The 27,743-nt window shown below is 35.9% G+C and overlaps 1 protein-coding gene across 1 annotated transcript in view; it reads right to left on the reverse strand.

Moving 5' to 3' along the window:
- LOC113080635 (GDNF family receptor alpha-1-like) overlaps positions 1-27,452 on the reverse strand; it is a 61,857-nt gene extending 34,405 nt beyond the window's left edge. Inside the window, 3 exon segments of the mRNA XM_026252796.1 lie at positions 25,495-25,578; positions 26,198-26,500; positions 27,032-27,452. Of these exon segments, the coding sequence (XP_026108581.1) occupies positions 25,495-25,578; positions 26,198-26,500; positions 27,032-27,071 (427 nt within the window). The 5' untranslated portion in view covers positions 27,072-27,452.
- Positions 27,453-27,743: the final 291 nt, after the last annotated feature.

Consider the following 27,743-nt stretch of genomic DNA (forward strand, 5'->3'; position numbering starts at 1 on the left):
GTGTAATTGTGTTGTCTTCGACTGTCAGCTCCACTAAGCCCCAAACTCCCATACCCACCCCCCAGCACACGGCTGACCTGCTTCCATATAAACACAGGATTCTGGAGGCAGAATGCTGAACGGCGGGTTAAAGCTTAAGTATCCTGAGGATGGACACCTCCAAGGCTCAGGGTCCCTCATCTCTCAGCGACTGAGCTACCAGACCTAGCCGAGCATCCTCCCTGCCACCCTACTATAATTACCAGACAGAAATGCATGTACGTGCTTACCGCCTGCAGGGCTGATCTCCAGCTGCCTTGATATTAACTCCATCAGGTCTTGTGCTGAAAAGAGCTTTATCCCTCAGCTCTCAGGAGAAGCTTGGCACAGCCATCCCCTTAATAACATACATAACTTCTCTCAAGCACAATGTCTTGTCCATGTCCCTGAAACACTGCTCATAGGGAAAAAAAAAAATCAATGTCACTATCTCCTGCTGCCTGTGTATAAAGAATGGAGAAGTTATTAAGAATATGTGGAAGGAGAATAGATTCCTTCACCGCCAACACATGATATTTTCAATCAGTATTTTTGTCTCAATTTTTAAAGGTCAAATTATCCTTTAAATGAGATAAGTTTACTTGGGGAAACACAATTGTTTAAGATATTAACATTTTTATATTTTGAATAAAGTTTAAATAATCAAGCATTTTTTAAAGCTCTTATTCAATGGAAAAAGTATTTGCCAATGAGGTAAGAAAAATTAACTTTTTTAATTCACAAATAACAAGTCTTAATATCTTCTGCAATTTTGTATATTGTAAATGTATCTTGTTTCAAGGATATACTGTAGATATTCTTATTGGAGACAGATATTCCTTCCATTTTATTTTATTTTCCAACACTATGTCACTTTAAGGGCACTGTAAAAAAAAAAAAATTGCATTTACAATTACATAAGGAAAATAATATACTGTTAAATTAAATAAATAAACAATTTGTTTACTTACAAAAATAATGATAATGATAAATAGTGATGTGACTGCAAAAATATATCCAGGTACATTATCATTAAAAACCAAAAAACAAACAAACAAAGCCTTAATATGACCTACACACATAACATATTCAAATGATTGATGAGGGAGCCGTCATATAATGATGCAGCTAGGCTATAAAGATTTCTGTTTCGGGTTAATGACATGTTATTAATCTTCCCCCTTGCTGAGCAGATATCACAAGGTTATTAGCAGAGTGCCCTTTCATGGACAGTCACCAAAAACGGTTGCAGATGGACATGAACAGTTATGAACCTTAAAGTCGGTCCCTATAACATCATACAACATCCCTTAAACATATCACGTATACCACAATATCCACATATGCAATTACTCTGGAGTATTTGTGAGCAACACTGGACATCAAAATTCCATAATTCTGGATCTGTTGCTTGTGTAAAGCTCTCATTAAAGCCATACCCGCTGGGGCATCAATCTCTGTTGCCCTATTGATCGGCATCTAGATGCAAGACAGCTGAAAGCCATTGAGGGATTTCTGTGACTTATACTGTAAACCTTACGATGTGCAAAGTGTGTGGGAGTGCAAGTCTGGAGAGAGACGGAACAAGGAAACTGCAGGACAGAATGCAAACCGATTGATGAAACGCTCCCCTGAACAGATAACACACCAGTGGACTGATTCGACTGGCTCAACATCCACATTTAAAGTCATTCTCTCAATAACTCATCTCCTTCTAATTTCAAACAACAAACCTCTCAGCAGACTGATGGTTATCAGTCCCTGGAGACTTAATGCTCACCTCAAAACTGATTCTTCACCGTTCACAATCTCCCAGCTGCTAATGGGCTCTCAACTCCATCTCACCAGCGAACGCTGTGAGGGAAAGGGATCCAGATGACATTTTTTCCACCAGTTATCCACAGTGTACTCACACTAGTCCTGAATTTTTCCTACTAATCAGCAGGAGGATTGTGATGTTGCCAGTGTCTCGTAAAGTGAAAACTGAAGTGTGTTCAGTGCAGCAACATACAAAGCAGGCAGACTTACAAAAATAGTATAATGCACAAGAATGGTCAGACGGTTATTATCAGTATTTAAAACTGCTGTGCTGCTTTATATCGGATGCTATTGAATATCAATTATTCATGTTCCTTTCATTAATTTTTATATTAAGATTACCTTTGCCTTCATCACTTCACTTCAACACTCACTTAAAATTATTCTTTCAAAACACTATTTCAGAACCCTGCTAATCTGCAAATCTCAAAATGCATATTTATTCTTTATACTGTGTTTCATACAGCACTCTTGTCATTTATGAATTCTGTATGTATCTGGCAGTGAACTGTGGGTGGAATGTGGGCACATTGTCTGAGACTGAGATTAAGATTAAATACACTCACAATCAAAACTGAGATAAATCATCAAACTGATTTTAAAATTTGTATAAAGTAGGGATGCACGATATTGGATTTTGGCCGATATTCGATATGCCGATATTTTCTAAATAATTTTGGCCGATGCCGATACCGATATCGATATATATACAAATATATACTGATAAATGTAAACTTTAATTTTACTGAAGAGAAATCCATGTATATCTTCTGTACTGATTCTACCATAAATTTATTATTTTACAAATGTAGACAGACATTCACATCTGAAAAACAGGTCAATTATTTCACTTGGAGAATATCGGTTTGGCTCATCGGCAGAAATATTCATACCGATGTTGTGCCGATATTATCGTGCATCCCTAGTATAAAGCATTTCATTATACTATTTTGTAGTTACAGCACTGCATTTTTGATGGTACAGGGAGGGCTATGCACCAGTCTGAGAGTATTTTGTGAGTTTAGCCAACAGCAGATGGTGAATGGACACATGACCCACCCTCCACATTCAACTAGCACTGGTTCAGAGGGGAGAACAGGTGCGTCGTCTGATACAGTACGCCCTGAAACTTTAACTCATACTTTCATTACTTTTCTCACATTCACATGGCCTGTCTGCTGCAATGCTTAACAGCAGACTTTTCCAATTAGTTTCACTCATATAACACTGCTGGTGTCACATGAGACTGCATGGGCCATTTTACTTGTGTAAAACTCAATCTGACATGAGACACTCCATTCAATCAAATTCTACAAAATTATTTAAGCCCTGAATATATGAGAAGAAAAACAAACTTAAGCATAGTCTCAATCAATTAGTGCAAACCCAGTTATTGCATGCACACACACACACACACACACACACACACACACACACACACATACATACATACACTGTGTCAAGTCAAAAAAGACTGTGTGTTAAGGATGCATTACATAAAAGTAACATTAATGACATTTATAAAGGTAAAAAAAAAACATTTATATCTTAAATAAATGCTGTTCTTTGGAAAATTATATCTTTGAAAGAATCCTGAAAAAAGTAACACTGTTTCATCACCAAACATATTAAGAAACACAACATTTTTATTTTACATTTATTCATTTTCATTTAGCTGACGCTTTTATCCAAAGCGATTTACAAATGCTAAGTATGTCAGAGGTCGCACACCTCTGGAGCAACTAGGGGGTTAAGTGTCTTGCTCAGGGACACATTGGTCTCTCACAGTGGATTTGAACCCAGGTCTCCCACACTACAGACATTTGTCTTATCCACTGCGCTAACACAGTGTTTTTATGGAGCGTTTTTGCAACCTGTGGTGCAGTCACATTAGCTATTTGGGCATTTTATATTTGAAGTGGGTAACTCCACTAGCCAGATGCATGCAAATGAAGCAGTTTGAAGGGGTAATAGTTTTTGGGTAATAGTATTATAAAACTTTTATATAATATTAGCGAGGACATCTTACCTGTTACACACGCTCACTTTCAGTTTCCAAAAACTTTCAAAGAAATTGCCATGCAAAACACAAAAGAAAATCCACAGAGATGTTCTCATAAAAAGTAAGTGAAGGGTAAAATCAGTAGCAACAGACTTATTAAGCCAGCAGGCTGGCATTTCCCATTATATGAGTATTAAACTGTGTCTCTTTTGCACTTAACCTGCTAGGGCATTTCTAAGTCATCACTACTATTTCAGACCCGCTGTTTCTTGTGCACTCCATTCTTTGTATGTAAATCTGAAACTCAAGAACAGAGTCTGGTGCGTCTCTCTCATAAGCAGCCCAGTAAATCCCTCCTCATCACACTGTGGGGATTTGGCCTGCAATAATGCTGCCATGACTCACCTACCGCAAGGAGGGAAGGAGAATTAAAGGAGGAACCCAAGCAAAACTAGGCTTTCAAGTTTGTTCTTTCCATCACTCTCTTCTCCAGCCCTGGGTCAACAGTGTGTTTTTGGGTGGTCAAAAGAGGGGTAAGTGGACGCAGGTATGGGGCAGTTCTGTCAGTTCTACAGTACTGGGTTTGCGATTACAAGCCAAAAGCTGCTGCCTGGGGCAATCACTGTCCACAGGGAACCGTTTGAAGAAAATTGCTCTGCCAGCAGAGCGGCACGACAGAGAGGCAGTCACGCAGTCTATTCAAGACTGGTGTGTGTCTAGTCATGACTAACTGAAATGAAGAGACTATGTTACAGGCTATGGAACACACAGACAGATGCACGGGAAGCTTTAGGACCCAAAACACACCACAGGAGCACCAAGTCTGACATCCCAGTGTGCATACTACCCATCCTGATTTGTAGTGTGAGAATAAAATAATTGACCCAGGGCATAATATCCTGAAGAACGTATGCCAGAAGTCCCAGGATGGTCAAGAGTAAGTAGTAGGTTTCTGAAGTGTGGATATGTGCACACTTTTCATTGTCAACAACCTGATTGAAATGACTTATTTAATGTTATGTGTGTGTGTCATCTGAAACATCATGTGGACCTTTATAAAGATACATTTGTAAATTAACTAACTGCAAGAAAACACATGAAAGATAATGCAATGACAGGCAGATTTTTTATTTATTAAATTACTGATTATTATTATTTTAGTTTAACTAAAATGACAAAAAAAAAAAAATCAAAATACTAACAAAATTACTAAAACTAAATTAAAATGAATTTATAATAATATATTTATATTTATAAATAAAAAAAATATTATATTATTAAATACTATAAGTGTAGAAATACTACAAATACTAATATTTCCCATAGGGTAGGATTGAGTAGTGAAACTGAAATGTGAGGTTATGAGCATGTCACATGTTAAATGATTGACGAGCTGGTTTATAGTGACAGGATGTACATAACAGTACAGCAAAAATGACCCATGGTTTTAAGACGCAATTGTGCGATGTGGTAGCATGTCCCAAAGCTTGCCTACTCTTCTGCTATACACACAAAAGTACATACATTTTCTTCACAAAAAAAGATTTGAGAAGAAGAATTGAGGCCCAGCAAGAGATACTTAAAGGGGTAGTTCACATAAAATATATATATATATATATATATATATATATATATATATATATATATATATATATATATATATATATATATATATATATATATATTAGGGGTGTAACGGTTCACAAAATTCACGGTTCGGTTCGATACGATACACTGATGTCACGGTTCGGTTCGGTTCGGTTCGATACGTTTTAGATACAGCAAAATGTAAAAACATCTCAACTTTTCAGAATGCCGCAAGCGCACCGCGGGTCATGTGACAAGAACCAACCAATCAGCTTCATCCTTTCCCGTAACAACGTTGAGAGCTCAGCCAAGATGAAGGATCAGCTGATCATAGTTGTATATGGATTGCAATTTTGAAATAAATTTAGTAGCAGAGCTACTGCAAGCGATTTTTAGAGCTGCAAATCCATTTATCCTTCGCTGAAATTTCCGCGTCTCATGGAGAGAGCACGTCATTGTTGCTTAGCAAAGACAGACGACTCATGAGCGCTTCTGCCCGAGCGCTTTGGAAAGGAGGAGAAAGACGCGCTTAGCGTTTTCCATGCGTTTTTAGGCACGATATGTGAACGGCCCCTAAGGCGCTCGCTCACTCAGCACGCGCTGAAGGCTCGTTGCAAAATGTTGAATGCATTTAACAGACTAGAAATGAGAAGATCCTCCAATAACCAACAGGTCTGGTGTTTGGGTTGGATTCCCTGTAAGCTATAGTGTCTAAATGCTGCAGGGATAGTTTGCTGCGTGCATGTTTCTCCTTTTTTTTCGTCTTTTCCCAGATAGTACTGACGCATATATCCCAGATATTCCCGCTATTTTGCAACGAGCCTTCAGCGCGTACTGAGTGAGCGAGCGCCTGCTGAGTAGCCTAACATAAACATATAAGATGGTGTTTTTTTCTTCTTCGGGAGTGTCAGGGGCGTTGCCTGTTACGTTGTTTGGGTTATTGGGCTACCTTGTTGAACGCATATCATTATATTTCTCTCTCTCTTTTTTTTTTTTTTTTTCAAATATAATTAAATACTCCAACGAACCGTTCGGTATACATAATGCGTACCGCGTACCGAACCGAAAGTGTCGTACCGAACGGTTCAATACGAATACGCGTATCGTTACACCCCTAATATATATATATAGTGTTGCTTTTGTCAATGTAAATTATGACTAAATATAATCATTAACGAACCTTTATGACATGACGAAAATGAGACAAGACGCAATTTAAATGCTGATCATGTGACAGTGACTATAATTAAATGTAAAATGCAATATTGTTGATGAATAAAAATGAAACTAAATGTGAAATACTAAATAAAAACTATGCTAAAATGTCTCCTAAAATGTCTTCATTTCCGTTGACCAAAACGAGATTAAACCAAATGTTATAACGCTATTCTGTCTCGTTTAGTTGGGTTATTATTATTATTTTGCAGTATTTCCGTTTCCTGTGTCTCGCTTCAGGAGGTGCATCAGGACGCAATGTGCAGACGCAGGCAATGCCACTTCCTCAAGCCCACTCGCGGCATTATTTCGAAGACAGCAACAAACAAAGTTAAGTCTGACACAGAGAAAGGAAGCGATGTGTACTTCTAACACGTTTGGTTAAATAAATGTTGTAAATTCAAATCAGAGAATCTTTCGTGTCTGGAATGGATGTATTCTTGAGTCTGTAAGGTAACAATAATATAATAAGATAACCTTGTTTGATATGGATTTGGCAATAAGAAAATTTTGGTTTCGTCTCCTACTAGGTACTTATAATATATTGACTGGGTTAAATAGAATTTCATTACTAAAAAGACACTAAAATGTAATTTTAATTGACTAAAACTAGACTAAATGTCATCCGTTTTAGTCGACTAAAACTAGATGAAAATAGTCATGGTTAATCCTGACTAAAATAATAATAAAATGCTAAGACACTTTTAGTTGACTGAAACTGGACTAGACTAAAAAAGAAAAAGAGTATAAATGTGACTAAAACTAATAAAGAGTAAAATGACAGCTTCACACAAAGACTAAAACTAAAATTAAAACAGGCTGCCAAAAACAACACTACTTCTTAACATTTTTTTGTGTGTGTGTGTGTTCCGCAGTAGACAGTCATACAAGTTTGGAACGGCATGAGGGTGAGTAAATTTTGACAGAATCTTTTTATTTGATGGTGAGCTATCTCTTTAAACCAAATCTTCAGATATTGAGTGTTGGATTTGGTGATAATAAGAAAAATAAACACACATCATGCTTGCTGCATCTCAGATATACTTGCATGAATTCACACACCACAGGCTTTCTATATGCATGCTTAAGGTGAAGAAACACAAACATATGTATAGATGTACCCACACAGGTCCTATTACCACCGACTTCCTCTATACACACGCTATCACTTTTCCTTTTTCTTTTGCTACGTCTGTCATGTGCCTGACTTATCAGGTTTCGGTGAATCAGACCTGGTGAATAATGTATAAGGTACAAGCTGTGAAAACCTGGACAGCACTGAAGGCAGCAGCGGTGACTAAATGAAGGTTTAGTGCGTTTAGACAGACAGTATTCACTAGTGCTGTGTCGTATGCACCCACAGACAGTGGTATCTTTATCAGTTCGGCATTGTGTAGAGGGGCCCTGTCAAAAAACAACAACAACATTTAAATAGTGAAATGGATTGCTCAGTGCCTGTTTGGAAAAATTATGCCATTAAGGTAAACAGAATACCACTGAAGGTAACTGCTACAAAACTACAAATTTGAAGACATTTTCTTGTGCTGAAAGTCAAGTGCCAAATCACTAGTTAGCAGGGTGGGAGAAAGAAAAAAAAGGTAAAACATTATGACTTCTTTCACATTAGGACAATGGAGGGGTTGGCACAAGCACAACCATTAAAAGCTCTCCTAGAGGTCTGCCACAAAACCAGTATTGAGTGGTTTAGTGGTTGGAGATTTGATTCACTCCAATGACTTGAATGTTTTAAGTCTGTTTACTAAAAAGTATGTGGCGACAAAGTATTTGTGAGTAAATCCTTTTTTGTTCGAAAACAAAGAGTTGACAGTCTTATTAGCCTTTGCTAAAATTTGTCTAAGAGACTTTATGAAGAATGTTTAAGTATCATTTTATACACCTTCATTATTCTTTCAGCCGATTTCATTCATTGTTGTGAACGAGATTGACACACATGGCGAGATGAATGAAGCGCATGCAGGAGATGCTCATAATGAGATTTTTTTTTTCATTCTATTTGTTCACGAATGAAATTCATGCAGTTTGTTCAGACTCAAAATATCATGTCTAAATGGCACCTATTTGTAGAGTTGACTGAAACCATAGTGGACATTTTTGAGTACACTCATTCAGTCCTATAACGAGTGTACAACTGATGTACACTCAGCAGCTAACCACTAGAGAAAGTGAGTTGATTTCAGATACAGCCATTGATTTGTTATATGCACTTGAAGTCTATTGTTTTGTGCTGTAATCTATGAAGGCAGGAAAGAAGTTGAAAAATTCTAAAGGGATATCCTTCAATGAATTAACAATTTAAATCAGTGCATGCTAAAATATTTTACAGTTATTTGTAAGTGTTTGTATTGTATTGTATTGTATTTGTATTTGTATTGTATTCCTTGACACGCCTGGCTCTTGATGCCTTGACCCCAGCCTTAGTCCATTTCTTGTGATGTTCACTCAAATTATTTGATCGTTTTTGCTTGACAATCCTCATAAGGCTGTGGTTCTCTCTGTTGGTTGTGCATCTTTTTCTTCTACACTTTATCCTTCCACTCAACTTTCTGTTAACATGCTTGGATACAGCACTCTGTGAACAGCCAGCTTCTTTGGCATTGAATGTATGTGGCTCCTTGTGAAGGGTGTCAATGTTTGTCTTCTGGACAACTGTCAGATCTGCAGTCTTCTCCATGATTGTGTAGCCTAGTGAGCCAAAATGAGAGACTATTTTGAAGGCTCAGGAAACCTTTGCAGGTGTTTTCAGTTGATTAGCTGATTGTCATGTCACCATGTCCTAATTTGTTGAGATAGTTAATTGGTGGGTTTTTGTTAAATGTGAGCCAAAATCATCACAATTAAAAGAACCAAAGACTTACCCCTGTTTCACACCGCAAGCGTGAGCAGCTCAAATTTGGGCGTCCATGTTAATCAATGAGTGCATTCTAACTGGGACCAGGAGCAGCGTGTGAGCATCAAGCAGGAGCGTTGCATGAACAGCAGTGCAACGGGGGTTTCGGCATCCAGTCTATTTTTGCTATGCTGCTCACGCTCAATTAAAAAGAAAGCACACAAAACGTGCTCAAAATGCACAGAATAAGCATGTCAAGAGTTTTAACAACAATGTCTAGTGTTTTAACAATTATGCCAGAAAAGAAAATTAAGTATAACTAATATGTATTTACCCATTTAAACTTTTTAATTAATCGTTTTGGGTGAAAATATGGTGTATTGTTATAAAAACAAATGTTGAAAGAATTATACCCATTGTTTGAAATGGTTCTACTGTCTGCCGAACACGCTTTACAGCCACTGCTGTGATGCTGTACTTATACGCTTCCAGTGTGAATACTCGCAAGAGTCTGCTACTGCAGTGACAAGGTAGTTGCGCGGATGCGCTGCTCGCACACCGCTCACGCTTGCGGTGTGAAAGAGGGGTAAAACTACTTCAGTCTGTGTGCATTGAATTTATTTAATACACAAGTTTCACAATTTAAATTGAATTACAAAAATAAATAAACTTTTCCACTGCAGTAGCAGACTCTTGCGAGTATTCACACTGGAAGCGTATAAGTACAGCATCACAGCAGTGGCTGTAAAGCGTGTTCGGCAGACAGTAGAACCATTTCAAACAATGGGTATAATTCTTTCAACATTTGTTTTTATAACAATACACCATATTTTCACCCAAAACGATTAATTAAAAAGTTTAAATGGGTAAATACATATTAGTTATACTTAATTTTCTTTTCTTTCTTTTTTTCATTCTAATTTATTGAGATGCACCTGTAGTATGATCATATCTAATCATATATAAACAAAATGTTAATTTTCTGTGAAAACATGCCTATGAACTATAAACACGCTCCAGACATCACTCATTTAAAGAGTAATGGGTTACACTTTATTTTAAGGTGTCCTTGTTACGGGGTAGTTATACATGTAAGTACTGAGTAATAATAATTAACTACATGTACTTCATATATGGTTAGGGTTAGGATTAGGGTTTGGTTTAGGGTTACTTGCATGTAATTATGCATTATTAATTGTAATTATAATAGTAAATACATGTAATACGTGTAATAAGGACACCTTAAAATAAGGTGTTACCGAGTAATGGCTTTAATTCAGTTTCACAGTCCTGCTGTGCAAACAGTAATTTCATTTGAAAGAAAAGATGTGATACATTTGTCTCTGTCTGTTGTGATAACTGACCACTAATATCTAGAAGAAAAAAAATATATATAATTATAGTAAACTGGTCATTTCTTGGATGACAAACTGGCAATTCGGAGTGAATGGTGGTGAGAGGGCTCTCCAAAGCTAACGCCATACTTTCATTACCTCTCGTCTATTCCCCTGAAGGCCAGCTGCCATGCCAGCTTGGATCCTGTTAATGCTCTAAAACTGGAACATAATTTCAAGGTCCAAGGGAATAGCCTGCTCTTTCCGGCCTTTTTATATTTATTTATTTATTCCAGAGTCACCTGTCGAGTGGCTGTGATTATGCATGCATGACTGGGCCTGGGCCATGCAAATCCTCCGGGCTCTTTCACAGAAGGCTCACTGACCTGCTTCCTGGTTTCATCCTGCCTCTAAGTACTGATCACAAACGGCCAGGAACTAAATCAACAGCACATGAAAGGCACCGAGACTGGAGGAGAGGGGCCACATGGCTAAACAATCCCCTCCCTACCCTGTCGTAAACAACTTTGAATGTTCACGCAAAGCTGAGCACATTCACCAATGCCTCTACAGCACTGTCTGTTATGCAAATGAGAAGGATTTAATTTCTATTCCACTGTTCTCAATAAAAAAATATTCATATTACCCGGACCGGTCTGTGTGTTTACTTGGCCCCTGGCTGAAGGCTCTGAATGCTAGCTATATTTTAAATATTGCTTATAGCCACTTCAAAAATAATAATAATAAAACAATACAACAGTGAGGATCATACAGCCTACTGTTTTCTGACAAACACAGAGGTTGTGTGGTCATTTAATTGCCGTCCGAATCCACATCTCTAAGTTTACAAGAAGTCAATTCAAAATTCAGTGCGGAACTCCTTTTGGAGCAGTCCCGAACACCATAAGGTACGTTAACTTTGAACTTCGGTGTAATATGCATACATATTTATTTCTGAAATGCTGAAAAGTATTTAAAAGAACAATACTTCATAACTGTTCACACAGCTACTGGGAACAGAAAGAGAAGAAAAGCACATTAACATTGAAATGGGTCTTTATTATGGCAGCACAAGGTATGGAATACAGTTTTAAAAATGTGTATTATAAATGGATATAAAAGTTCTCAGTTTCGTAGGATCACAGATCACACTCCTCCTCTGTGAATAGATCGGCATCTGAATCCATAAGTTCTATCATTGAGGTAATATGTAAATTTATTTTTACAGACATCCACATGAGAAACAATTACCATCCGAATTGGGCTTCAGAAAATATTTTGATTAAGCAGACAAAATCCGAAGATCAAAAGATTATCATAGGCTGTCCTACCAGCCTGTCAACGTATGTATTTGCATACCTCTGCACACACTGTTCACACAGACACGATACTTCATCAGCGTGTTCTATTTCACTATTGCTGACAGTGAAAATGGAAAGCATTGTTATTGTAATGCTTTGTACTGTAATGTTTTCTCACCAATAAAAGAGACATGAGGTGATCTGACAGCATTGCATTCAACCCTCAACCAATGCCATCCCTAATCGTGTCACTGATTAGGTTCTGGTCTGCAGCATTTTATTGCTAGCCTTTCCGAAATCCTACCTTTGAATAAAGTCTTAATTATGATGTGGGTTATTTATTAATGACAATGTTTTTTTTTTTTTTATTGATTTATTTATTTTGTTTACATTTTTGTTATTTATTTTCCAATAAATAAAGTATAACAAAGTTAAACAAAATCTATTTTTTTAATCATTACAAATGAAATAAAACATACATTTATATATCTAAAAATGTAAATTACTTATACATTATACACAAAAATTAATTTTTTTTTAAATATATGTACACACATAAACATGCAAATATATATATATATATATATATATATATATATATATATATATATATATATATATATATATATATATATATATATATATATATATATATATATTAGTGTTGCTTTAATGCATGTGATTAATTTTTTTTTTTCAGTTTAACATGTTACAAATATTTAACACAATTAATCCAGGGGTGGAACTAGAGTTGGCCACCCCACTCTTATTTGATTTAGAATTTAATGTCTAATAACTTTATTCAATTTCAGGCAGCTAAATATGACATTTATGATCATGGATTTATGTGAAGATTTGTTTAAGTTAACTTAAATTAGAAGTTTTCAGAGTATGGGTTACCATACTTGGCCACGTCACAATACCTGAGAGTTGTAGTGTAGTGACAGAAATATTACAGCAATAGATGCTATGTACCAGTGTGTAATTATACTGTGGTTACATATTACAATTTCAAGGGATCAGACTGACAAAATTGGTGGTTTTTGAAGAAGATTTAAAGGTGCAATAGAGGGTTATATCTCTGACAGGGTTTTATCATGCAAACTGAAGCACATCACAACAGGCACTAAAATATCATATATATATATATATATATATATATATATATATATATATATATATATATATATATATATATATATATATATATATATATATATATATATATATATATATATATAACTCACTAGTTGCATTTAAATGACTAGCGGACCACTACGATCCATGTTAATTATGAAGTGGTTAGATATCTGACCTATTTCTGTCTGTGCCCTGGCAATTACAGTGTAGCAAAGATTCGAGGGGAAAAGTTGATATATGTATGAATGTGTGTGTGCATTCCTGTATGTATTCATGTTTCCCTAAGGTGTTCCCTGTCAAATACAGCAAAGTATTTAAGTCTTCCCTTAATATTCATTGTACAGACAATAGCTATTCAATACAAAATCTGAATAATGTTTCCATAATATGCCATTACATTTCCATATATTCTAGAGTTCACAGCGTGCCATTAACACACCCACCTTTCTAGTTTTGAAAAGAGATCATACAATTTAAATCAGGGCCTGAATTTTCCAACTGTTTTGATTCAACAGGTAAAAGGCAGCCAGAGCCTCTACAGATAACATTTATTTTTAAAATGACAATAATGATGATACAAATCAGTCCGCTGTGACACTCAGAAAACAGCATCTGAGGCCAAGGGAATGATCGCCACTTGTTCAGTAGTATAAGAGGGAAATTGTCCCCCTCTGCAGCACACACAATATTGCAGGTGCTTAAATTATTCATCCTGTACGAATGCTGGGGTCTCACTCAGAGCCAAAACTCCAGCCTCTTAATCTCTACTTTATATTCCATTTTATATTTTACAGCTTTGTTTACTCCAAAAGGGAGATGAAGACTTTTTTTTTTCTTCTAAAGGCATAAAGATCTAGCTTTATTCCTACTATTGAGAACAAAGAAAACAGTTGTGTGCAATTTTCATATATCACCATGCAACATTTTCTGTCAGCTGCCTTCATCTTCTTGGCAAAAAGTCATAAGAATTGCATAGATTTGGTTCTTGAGTAATTGTGACCCAAATAATGCAAAATTAATGATTTACCCATGTGTTGTACCACTACTCATTTTTAATGGTAAAATAGTCGTAAAAAAAAAGAACAAAGAAAGAATGAAATAAAAAATACCCTACCTGTTTAGTTATTTAGTTATACTTATTTATACTTATCATTAATCAATGATGGTGTTCATTAGCTTACATTAAATTTTTAATTCTGTAAAAAAAAAAAAAAAAAAATAAGTAGACAAACCAACGTCACTATAAAATCATGGCACACAATGGAAAATGCTTTGGTTTGTTAAAGGCATGCATGGTCATCCATTTACAGTCATTTTCACGTACTGTATATTAGTGATGCATTTACCAAGAATAGCCCAGTTTGGGTGTGCCCTTCTGTTTCTACTGGGGTCTTGAGGCTCAAGCGGTCTTGACCTTCCCTGGGACCCACTACCTGGGGCCATGATGGGACTGCTCCAGGGACCCCCACTTGTCCCTCCCTCTGCAAAGAAACTCATTGGACTCGGTAACTTTCACTTAGTGAAGTGAAAGTTTTTTTAAAGGACACTAATTAAGACTAGGAAGAACATATGATGGGCTATATTAATTGATTCTGTTAAATGATTTAACAAAGGAAGAATGAACTAGTTGTTTTTCCAGATCTTCAGATGCTACTGTGATACATATAATTTGCTAATAGAATGTTTTTGCTTTTGTAGTAATAAAGGTAATTTCAAACAGACAATGCTCAGCTAAACACAAAGACAAAGAGCTGTACATTGGGGAAGAACAGAGGCAAAAATAATAATAATAATAATAATAGATTAAAGCCAAATAAAACTAAAATAGAAAAGACACAAATGTATTTGACAACCAAGAACACCTAACAAAAAGAATAAGCGTTCTAGTTAGACCAAAGGACCCAAAGTCATTCGCAGGCACAGAAAAGGAGATAGCAAGGTTAAAACGAGGAAACAACATAAAGCAAAGGTGACACACAAGAGAATTATGGGAGTATAGTTCTAAACAAAACAAGAGCAAGGAAGTCCAAAGCCAGCATCTGAATATGTGTAATTCCATAATAAAGTACACAGAATTTCAATAGCAGCATGTCCGAATGTGCAGTGTTCATGAAACAGTATGTGGAGAAGTTGAAATTGATGGACATTTACTTAACCTATGAACCCATGGTAGAAGAGCTGGAATAGTCAAATAGCGCAAAACACTGATGCAACTGATGTTGTAGGTTATAGATGTACTGTATACTTGGGGGGAAACAATTATATGGTAGTGAATATTTATTATTATTAAATAGTGAACATTTATTACCAACGTTGAAAACAGGTGTGCTGCTTAATATTTTTGTGGAAACATCTTAAGGTAACAACTGAAGATTTTTACAGTGTTTGTTTGGAGGGTTGGATGCAGTGCAACAAAAACAATAACAGAAAGATCCTCTTGAGTAATGTCCAGTAGTTTAAGTTGTGATACTCACTTGCACAAAGACCCATGGCAATCTGTTCCATGAGAAAGGCAAAAAAAAAAGAATCCATATTACCAAAAACTATTACTGTAAATATTACAAATATCTATTAAAAATAAATACATATGAAGAGTTCATTTGCAAAAACAGATATTTGGTTTTTATTCATTTTCATAAATCATGTTTTTATTGTGCATTGCAAGTAATATCAATCAAACCACGGTTTCGGTTCCTGCTGTAAAAAGTAAACTCACGTAGCCTTGACAGTGAACAATACCGGCTTTCGTGACAAAACAAGTGCAGAAAGTGCTATATGTGGAGAATAACACAAGGCAGTCAGCTCATATTTTATTTTATTTTTTTAATAAATGTGGGGTTTATCGGTTTTTACAAATGAACTCTTCATAAATAAACAATAAATAAAGAAAGTTAATTTTCTAGGAATTACAATTCAACAATTAGAATATATTTACTCTGTAGTCTATGAAATATTGAGACTTAAATAAATAGTAAATTAATTATGATCCTGTGACCATGGGAGGACTTTAAACTTGACTTTACATTTCTAGCACAAAAAAAGGATTGAAATGAGAGCACAACAGAGAATTTGAGTGGGGGGGTGAGAGGTTGACAATTTGTAAGACATGGACACAGCAGGAACAGCTGAATACCAGGGCATCTTTTATTTTATTTTATTTTATTTTATTTTATTTTATTTTATTTTATTTTATTTTATTTTATTTTATTTTATTTTATTTTATTTTATTTTATTTTATTTTATTTTATTTTATTTTATTTTATTTTATTTTATTTTATTTTATTTTATTTATTTTATTTTATTTTATTTTATTTTATTTTATTTTATTTTATTTTATTTTATTTTATTTTATTTTATTTTATTGTAGGCCCTGCATATGTGTGGAGAGCATCTGTGATTAGACAAACAGAATAAAACAGAAATGCTCTGAGAGGAAGTGCGATGCTGCTAGTCTGGTCCAATTGTAGGTCTTGAAGTAAAGACATGATTAGAGGAGTTGGAGGCATGCTGAGATGAAAATCATGTATTAAATGTTTCTTTTCCCTGGCTTTCAACTTTCATTTATTTGCAACTTTTCTCATCCTTTCTATTGTTTGTTCTTTCATGCTCTGCCAGCCTCTCTTTTCCTCTCCTACCAAGTGTTTGCCAAATCCTCTGTGAACCAGAGGTCTAGGTGAGATTGTGCTAACCGATTCCACGTTATATTGAAAGGCTTCAAACTCTGAGTGACAGACAACATTTTCCAGATATTTCCAGACAATGCCAACATTTCTCAACTGTCTGGATAACACCACAGACATCTGAGTCCAAAGGTCAGAGACCACAAATGAAATACTTCTAATTTGCATTTTTTGTTGTTGTTGTTGTCACATTTAATGTAAATGTAAATTGTAGGATTACATGGAGAAGCTGATGATAATGACTTCCAGTATGATTTGAGGAAAAATGGAAGTGCATCTTGAGTTTAAATGGAAGAACATTTTACTGTATAAATGATCACATGATCAATGACACATTTACTTATTTGATTAGTGACCTATATATATATGTATATATATATATATATATATATATATATATATATATATATATATATATATATATATATATATATATATATATATATATTTTTTTTTTTTTTTTTTTTTTTTTTTTTTTACCATAAACCTTTTGATTAATGACCCAATTTTATTTATTTATGAATGAATGAATGAATGAATGAATGAATGAATGAATGAATGAAAACCACAAAACTTTATTTAAATTCCCGTTTTGATTGAGATTTTAAATGCTTGATTTTCAATGTTGTCTCAGACTTTTGGACCCCATTGTATATTCCACTATACTGATTGAGTGTAATCTTTTGTCAAAAGTGAGTTATGCCTGGCAATCAGTAAAGGACAAAAAAAAAATATATATATATACATATACAACATTTTATAATGAATATTATTAAGAAGATTTACAAAACAAAGAAGTCTAAAATGGAGATTAGTCAGTAGTTTTAGTCTTGTTATAGTTGTATAGCAGCTGTTTATAAATCCTCACAGAGTGATTTATAGGATTCTGATTTCCTAAAGGTCCATTTATTTCTGTATCCTGTGTGCATCCCTTCCACCTGTTTAAAAACAGAGTAATTATGTAGGTTGCCCCATCTATCTGCTCCCTTACTGGCACTTGTTGCTGTGGTAATTGTGTAAATTTTGCATGCATCTGTGGTGACTGGCCACGGCTGGAGTTGGCACAGACATCGCCCCTACTGATTCCAGCTGTCAGCAGTGTCTATTAACAATGATAAATCATTCCCCCACTTCTCAATCCAATCATAGAAACCACAGCAGGCCTTAGATCTGGTCACCTCTGACTAAATAATTTTTGGACAGCATGTGGCGGCATGCCAGAGCACCTTGTGTTTGATTACGCTATTAAACTGCAGCCTGACTTGTAACTGTGGTACCTGTTACTCAAATGACAAAGCAAGACACACAACAACCAAAACATGTAGAGCTCTCTGTAACATAACATAACAAGCACAGTAACATAACATGTAGTCATAACTAAACTATGATTAAACTGTGTCTGTTAGAAACTGATCTATAACCTATGACTGGCAGGTTTAACTCAACTATGCTCAGATTAAATATATATATATATATATATATATATATATATATATATATATATATATATTTTTTTTTTTTTTTTTTTTCAGTGTTGTTGTAGTTACTGCAGTTTGTCTTTGTATGGCAGTATTGACATTAACGCCACTGAACTCATATACACACTAATGTTATTTTGTGGGGCAGCTGTGGCCTAATGGTTAGAGAGTCTGACTTGTAGCCAGAGGGTTGTGGGTTTGAGTCTCAGGTCTGGCAGGAATCAGTGTGGGGAGTGAATAACCAACATGCTCTTCCACCCTTGGTACTACGACTGAAGTGAGACCGTTGCTCAAGGCACCAAACCCAACTACTTATTTATGAATATGGCTGCCCACTGCTCTGGGTGTGGGTAAACTTGGATGGGTTAAATGCAGAGCACTAATTCTGAGTATGGGTCAACATAATTGGCCACAACACTCCACTTTCACTTAGTTCTGTTAACTAAAAATATTAAAACATAAAATATTAATATCTGTAAAAAAAACTGAAACACAAATGTTGCTTTGGCAACTAACTTGAAAAAATGTTTTATTACTAGTAAACTGAAATAAAATTATAATAATAAAAAGAAAAAAGAATATATATATATATATATATATATATATATATATATATATAACAAGTTAAACTAAAGTTAAAATAAAAACTTGTTCTAATGTTGATAAATAAATACCGCAATAGAATAAAAAAAAAATTAATAACACTGACATACATGTACACATATGGACAAACCCATTTAACGTAAAATAACATTAGACGAAACACATTTACAATTAAGTGAAATTGTTTTTTCATGCTGTTACCAGTGGTAGTGTTTGATTTACCCATGCTGTGCCTCAAGAGGAGAGCAAAACAACAGCATGAATAAATGATGAAAGTGAACAGGAGCTGCCATAACACTAAAAACTGCAAATCTGCAAAAACTTTTTCACTGCCAGAGACTTTGGTAGCGCAGCTGAATATGCTTCCACAGCTATTACAGTTGCTAAAACACAGATATATGCAGTATCAGAAATGCACATTGGTGATGTGCAACTTTTGAAAGTATTCTTGAATTTAATTTCTCTTTTCATCAGTGTAGCCCTGCAGGTTAGAAGTCAAGGCCAGTGGGCATCAATCACTTTTCTTAGCTTTCCACTTTTCTCTCACCACCTCCCCCACCGCAAGGAGAATGTTTGACCATCAGATAGCAGCAAGACAGATGGTGGTCTGGATGTGATGGGGATATGTGATGAGCTCTCTGCCACATAAAGTCTAGTTGACATCATGCTGTACAGTCTGTTAACATTTCCCAAGAGCTCCTCAGTCCAGCATCAAAGACCTAAATGTTCTCTGCATGGCTCTACACTTCATCAATGGCATGTAGCCAATTACAAGCTCTAATTGTGTTGACAGGTGTGAGCTGATCTCTTGAAGGGGAAAAATGTTAATCAAGATCAATGGCTTTCTAGTAGTTGTGTTGTTCCGATCATACGCCGGACATCAGACTGGGGATCATCTTGTGACCCCAAACAGTAAAAATATTACCTTTTGTTTACTGTCTGACAGCTGTCATTTTTTTAATGTTTAAATTGGTTATGCTTAATATACAGAAATCTATAATATTAACTAAAATAATAAGTAGGCACTACTAGTGCCTAAAGCGAAATCTAAATAATAATAATAAAAAATAAAAATAAATAGCTGATGCAATTTCAGATTTAATCAGAAAATGGAACAACTTTGTATTTCACTTGAGTTTAAAAATGTCCTATACTGTACTGCAACTGTATACCTGAGCTTTAGCAACAGACAGATATTCATCTGATCCATCTAAATGGAAGACCTAAGGCGACAGGAAAAAGAGAGAAGCAAAAAAATCAATGGTTTCTTGTACTCACAGCTTCAAGTTTCTATTTTAACATGGCTCGCTATTGATTAGCTTTCATTGCTGAAGTCTCTCTGAGCAGCAGCTTGCTCCTGGAGGATAGAAGAGTTTAGCAGAACAAAACCCACAAAATAGAGAGAGGGGAGCTGGGAAATGATGGCCTGATGCTTCCTTGGCCTGCTTGATCTGCTCTAACAGTTCCTGCTAAAGCATGGTCAATGTACAGTTGCCAACATGAAAGGCTTTGTATTGTGTGATGGACTTTCCCAGAACAGCACTGCGGTGTACTGAGCTTTATAGTGGGGAATGGAGGCTGACTTCCAAGGGTGAATCGTTAAAGGAGAGCTTGCCAAGTGCTGTGCTCCCACTCCCGCTGAAATTAAAGGAGTTCCGGTGTTTTGTGTCAAGAGAGGCAACAAACACCTGTGCAGTGGAGAGCAATGCTGGGTTAGCAGTGTGGGGAAACAGCAGAACCCTGAGTGGCATGTCATTGTCGACATTAAATTCTGGCTAATTGAGAAAAAAAAAAAAAAAACTGGAAAATATTATGCTACACGATACTTAATTACTGATATGGTACTATAATCATTCATAAATCATGTCCATGTTCTGCTTTCATGGGGAGCTTGTGGTGACCAGTGTACTCTGTGAAACAATGTGTTCTCTGTCTGGAACTGATTAACCCAGTGCTGCTCCGGCACTAGCTAGGTGTTGACGGTTCACAGCGTCATGTCAGTATAGGGATTTTAAAAAGTGTTCCACAGCAAGTCTGGAAGGTCATTCCACTCACACTGCCTAAAGTTACACCACAGGGAAAGGAATGCTAGAACCTTTTGCTAACCAAAAAAACATCCAAATTGGAAAGAAACAAAACCATGATTACCCCTTACCAAAAAGTAGTAATGTTCAAGTATATATTAAGTATACCTTATGAAGCTAGTATACAAATATCAGTGTTCTAGTAGTATACTTGTAAGTGTACCGTTTCAATACTCCTTGGGACTAAATTGGCCCACTTTCTACTATATAAAAGTATACTTTTATAAGTATAACAGCAGCAAACTTTGAGTACACAAATAGTTTAGTTGAGTCCACAAGTAATTTTATACTCCAAGTTTACTCATAATTTTCACGCTGAATCTGACCGTTTAGCCATGGTTTGTTTTGGATGTTTTTTTCCTCACGGTAATGTCACAGCTTCCAAACGCTCTCAAAGCAAAAGCATACTCGCGCTCGTGATTCTTTAGCTCCACCCAGAAGTCACGCCTCCAGCCGGTCGTGTTTTTTCCGGGAAAAATCGGTACAGACTATCTTTCTCTTATGAATATAATAAAACTAAAGACTTTTTGGAGTTAAGGATGCAGTATTACTCTATAGGTACTCAAGATTAACAGGATGTTGAGTGAAAACGAGCATTTCACCCCCCCTTTAAGTATATTTCTGAGTAAATAAAGCCCATTTCCGAAAAGTACATAAAAAGTCAACTAAAAGCATACTTTCCTTTTTTTTTGTTTAAAAGAAGTATACTAATAGCACACTTGAATAAACTTCTTTTTCATAAGGGTAGCCCAGAAACATACTAAATGTTGAATGTTAACATTAAGTACTAGTTTAACAAATTTATTTATTTATTTATTTTGTGTGTGTGTTGTATTCTGAAATGTGTTGCACTTTTGTGCAGCATTCAGAGCTGAAAGAAGAATATTTTAAATTCCTAAATTTGGACTGAGAAAAAAAAAATTCTAAACTGTAATCTAGAACTAGATGAACAAGAAAAGCATAGTAAGTAAAAGCAAAAAGAAAATGTTTTAAAGATGTCATGTTGCTTTTCTCATGCATGGCTACCCTTTCATTTAAGCTATTTCACTCCAGCCAACTCAAGCAGAATAGCAGGCTGGCTAATACACTTTGTGTCACATTCTCCCCTTGCCCCATATATTTCACAGGGCCACTAAATGCTAAATGGCAATTGGCTGATATTGTTAAGGACTTTATCAACAAACTCCCAATTTTACACCATGCATGTCCATGACAATAATGGCTTTTGTTTTCCAAACCCGCGACAAGATTGAATTACCAATACTGAAGCCAAGTTCAGAAATTCTGCAACAGAACATGGTAGAAACAGATACTGCTGAGAAACAAAAAGAAACTGTTTCAGCATAGGAGAGTAAAGGCTGCTCTGAGTGTTCGCTGCTTAGTTTCTCTAGGTTCTCCTCGAGCACAAAGCCTAATGATGTGGAGGTAATACAAAGTCACCTCAGATCAGAGGACAAGAGAGTGTCAAATAAGTGTGAATGAACTAGCTGTGAAACATGGTGCTTTCTTCACTACTTTAAACATGCCTTCCACATTACTTCTCTCTTACTAATTCCCTCTATTTACAACATTTCCTTGCAGTTTTGTATTATAGTGAGATATCCCACCCAATTATGGTGTCCCTTTTCCAAGCTTTTGAATAATCACACCTAAAACCTGCTTTTGCCATTGAAAAGACCAGCATAAGTGTCCCCGCTTGACTTCTTAAAGGGACAGTTCACCCAAAAATGAAAATTCTGTAGAACATAAAAGAAGATCTTTTGAAGAATGTTGTTAGTAAAATAATTTTGCTTCCCGTTGAATTCCATTTAATTTTTTTTGTCCATACAATGGAAATAAATGGAACTGTTTGGTTACCAACATTTTTCAAAATATGCTCTTTGTGTTCCGCATACAGATTTGGAACAACATGAGAGTGAGTAAACGATGATAGAATTTTTCCATTTTGGGTGGATTATTCCTTTAAATAGTCTAACCAACGAAACTTGGAAAAAGAAAAATGTAAAAACACCCGAAACTTCATTCAGGCCAGGTGAACGGGATCTCAGTCAACTCTCCATCTAAACAGTTTACATTTCCCTGTCCTCACCTATTTGCTGATATTTCAGGCCATTTTGAAGCAAGACATCTGCCTTTATGAGCAGAGGGAGATGCAAACCCAATCCATCTGCAGCCTTTGACCCCTGCATCACCCTGTCTTTGGATTTATTTTATTGGCACTGAGGAATATGAGGACACTTCCGGCAAATAAGGGCAATAGTCCCAAGAGAGAGAAAGCCCTGCAGCATTCAATAAGCCATTTAATCGTGTGGAGAACAGACATCAATACAGGTAAAACCCAGCAGGATACTCAGCAGGAAAACAGACAGAGGAAGAGGTAGATTTCATGAGGACTCGGTATGTTTCACACAGGCAACACACAACAACTCTCAACACCACAATAGAGCACAGCGGTGTTTTATAAAGGGAGACTATAACATACAAAAAAAATGTTTTGTGTCTGGCTATTTTAGCTTTTATTTAAAAAATATGCTGTCAATGATGTCATGCACAATATATAATTTGACTTCTTTAAAGTGTGGTACAAATGGCTGGTCAAAAAAGTAATTTTGGTAAAAAATGCAGACATGTTCCAGTTCTGAGGGGACAGATTTAAAACTGGAAATCTGATCATCTAAGGTGACATAAATGAATTATGCAGCACACAGCATATCTAACAATCCATACCTCCTCCTCCTAAACTACAGTATAAATGCACAGTTTTAATCATCATTTAAGATATTAAAGGTATATTAAAATTTATATTCAAAGGTGCCCTTAAATTACTGAGCAGACAGTTTAAGAAGGGCCTGAAATTATAAAAGCTTATAACTATTTTAACTTTATTGTTTCCATATCACCACCAAATTAAAACAAACACATGTAAATAATGTAACTAATTTGGTCCAAAACAAATTAATAAATGCAAATTAAATTAAAACAAAAGTTAATTTTTAATTTTTTAGCTGTTAAGAAGTGCAATTCAAACTGTGACCTATTCCTCCCAGACACTAAGACTGTAGAGTCTGCCTTGTCTTAGTGTCTGTGTCTTAAATCTGGATGTAGGTGGGGAACTGATTCCCCGCTTGGCCTGTTTTCTTAGCCATGGAACTCAGCCGTCAATCAATGTAAAAAGCTTTACAATGGGGGATAAGGAGCACCCTCAGATTCAGAGCACTCCATGACTTTCTGCTCGCACAGCCACAAAGAGAGAGAGGGTGAGGGGAAAGTAGCAAGGTACGTGTTATATTAATTACTGTGGTGTTTACCACCTTATTTTGGTTCCTTAAACTCTATCCAGGCTTTGTGGTTCTTCGATTTCATAATTTTGATTGACATGACTTACAAAAGAGATTGAATTTAGAAGGTTTAAGTTTCCCCTCAAGTTTATTTTTTATTTTACTACGAATCTGTTAAAGCTTGGAGTGAGTTAACTTACTTACTTTCATACTGTAAACATCATCTATAAGTAAATGTTACCAAAATATTAATTTATTATATGCATAAACATTATTTATTTATTGATAAAACATGTATTAGTACATATTTATTCATACATACATAGATACATACATAAATACATATATATATATATATAATTCAGTGGTAATTCATGCACTTGAAAAAGCATATAAAAATATTTTAATTTAAGTTGTTAATTAAATTAAGCCTCATCTAATGTTAAGTAAACTAGATGTTTCAGAAAATAAAAACTTTCAATCTGACTTCATTTGCTGCTGTTAAACCTTTGCTGTTACCATCTGTTGTGCACACCTTTGACAGCGAATTGCTCTCTCTCTCTCTCTCTCTCTCTCTCTCTCTCTCTCTTTAAATATGGCTCTTTTCAAGCTGAAGTAGGGAACAATATTGCCACCTAGAGGATGATCCAAGTCAGCATCTCGACCAGATTCACACAATAGATGGGAGATTCACACAACCCTTGCTACCACAAACATTTTGCCTCCGTAACCCAAGGCACATTTAAAAAGTAATGTCATCGCAGTCCCTCCCCAAATAAAACACATTCAAATGCAACTGTTACATAAGCAACACCTCACGCCGGTTGCAACCCTGGACCGAGCTATTAAATTGACCCTACAATCAGCTGAAGTTTACAGCAGTTGTAATGGTTCACTGGGCACTAAGCATGAACATTCAGAACATTCAAAATCCAAGGGATCAGATACTGGAAGATAGCATGCATCCACAAAGGGATATCGAGGATAAAGTGGGAGAAAAACAAGTAGGACAATACCATTCACACCATTACCATTCAGTCTTTTTTCCATGAAGCAATTTGATCCACTCATTAAAACAAATTGAGTGGATTAAAAAAGCACATCCTACCTGAATAGATGGGAGCCAGTCGAAATATATCAGAAAGCCGGCTGTTCACAGGTTCATATGGAGAATCCTCAAGTAAATCATTCCCTGTAATATGAACAAACGACATGTGACTAAATAATCAAATGTTACATCAATTATGTAGTATTTTAATTGATGAAAATGCATCACTGATCGCGTTATTTAATGTGTGCATTAAACTACAAGGCTGGAAACTGTCCTTTACGTTATGTATTTGGGTCATTGATTCATGGGACTGGATTACATTTCCAGAGCCAGTTTCTGTTTGATTAGCTGTACTGATCAGTTGATCAGCCTACACTAAAATAAAGCATCAGCTCACCTCACACTCCATAAACTTTAATGGACACAGTTCAGAGAGGCATTTAAAGACTTTACAGTGACCCTATCGGATAACAGAACCCAGGAAAGCAACTTCCTTGGCCTAGTATCATTGGTTGCTAAGTATATATATATATATATATATATATATATATATATATATATATATATATATATATATATATATATATATATATATATATATATATATATATATATATATGTGTGTGTGTGTGTGTGTGTGTGTGTGTGTGTGTGTGTGTGTGTGTATATATATATATATAAATATATTCAGTGTGAAGCTAAATATTGTCACAGCTTCAAATATTTACAGTGCACTATATGAGAAGGCAAGACCGCGCACCCTGTAGATGCTGATAGATCCCCCAGTAGACGCGCAGGCAGTTCTTTTCTTTCTTCATGCCTCTTTTACAGCGGCAGTTATACAAAGGACTCTGCTTTAAAGCGTCCAGTGCAAGCCGGCATTCATCCTTCGTCTCCACTCCAGTCACCATACTGAAGTTGCTCTCCCTCCCCGCCACGCACTGCCTCATAGTTCGGTACTTCGTGCTGCATCCCGGCTCCTTCAAACACAGCTCGTTCGCCTTCACACAGTCCAGCCGGTTTGAGCTAGTCAAGTAAGACTCCTCGGCAGAAAGCAGCACATCTATAAAGGACGACGACAGAAATAATCATATCACGGTTATAGGATTGCGTTTAATTGAAATGCTTCAACAACTAGGCTACTAAAGACTGTTACCAAAGACATTGATGACGACAACAACAATAAACTTATTAATATATGAGTATTTCATTCGTATACAAATTTCTTATTTGATTTTTGTACTTTTTTTATATTTAGTGTACTATTTTATAAGTTAATACTGTTCAATATTATAATGATGTAATAAACTCAAGGTGCTTTAGAGATTAAAATATTAGCACAAGAAGATTTAGGCAGACTAAAACAGCGCTGATCCTCAGAAGCTAAAATATGCCCTAGTTATGAGACAATTGTAACATCGTAGCTATCAGTAGCTATTAGACAGAATCAAAAAGACTACAATTAGAACTATTTTTGATGGTTTTGTGAGGAAATCTAATCTTAAATACAGTACTGCGTGTCTGTCCACCAATCGATTTCTACCTATATCATTTACCAATCAATCAGTGAATGTGTAACCGCTTTCAAACTCACCCAGCAGCGGTAAAACGAGGTAAATCACGGCGATGATCATTGCGCTTTTTGTCCGTTGGTAAGTTCGTTCAAACACGCAATTTATTGTTTTGACGATGAAAAGAATAATCCTTCCTCATTCAGGTCCATTGAAACATCGTTGGTCACAGTGTATGCTACATCCAGAGTGGGCTATAACATAAAAACAAAAACAAACAAACAAAATTCCCGTAACCTGGTCCAAAACTGTCACTAACAGATATGGAATGGTTTCTTGGATTTAGACTCATAGATAATGTAACAAACAGGCAGAAAATAAATCGCTAGACAGCAGAATTAAACTCCAGCTCTCACGATCTGCTGGTGCGACTGAGCGCGCGACAGCACTGAGGCATCCAGCTGCGCTGTAACCCAAACCAAACACCACGCGCGACTCCGTGCACGCTCAGCGCTTCTGCTTGAAGCACGGCAACCGGACAAAGACATCCCGTTTAGCCACTCCAAAACTTATCATCATAACTGCTCTTTGTTATTGTGTAACTGTTTAGGGTGTTATGCACCCTGCTTGCGTTTTAATTTCTCGTTAGTTGGTGAGTGTGTCTAAGAAACCACGTGCACTGCTTTCTCTGAAAGGCAATCGCTTTTGTTTTCCTGACCTGTAGATGTTGGACAGTCTGGTCTGAATGGTATTATATGAGTAGATTAGTCTGGTGTGGCACTGATGTTGCTGACC

The sequence above is a fragment of the Carassius auratus genome, unplaced genomic scaffold (assembly GCF_003368295.1).
Source record: "Carassius auratus strain Wakin unplaced genomic scaffold, ASM336829v1 scaf_tig00031910, whole genome shotgun sequence".
In the NCBI taxonomy this organism is placed as follows: Eukaryota; Metazoa; Chordata; class Actinopteri; order Cypriniformes; family Cyprinidae; genus Carassius; species Carassius auratus.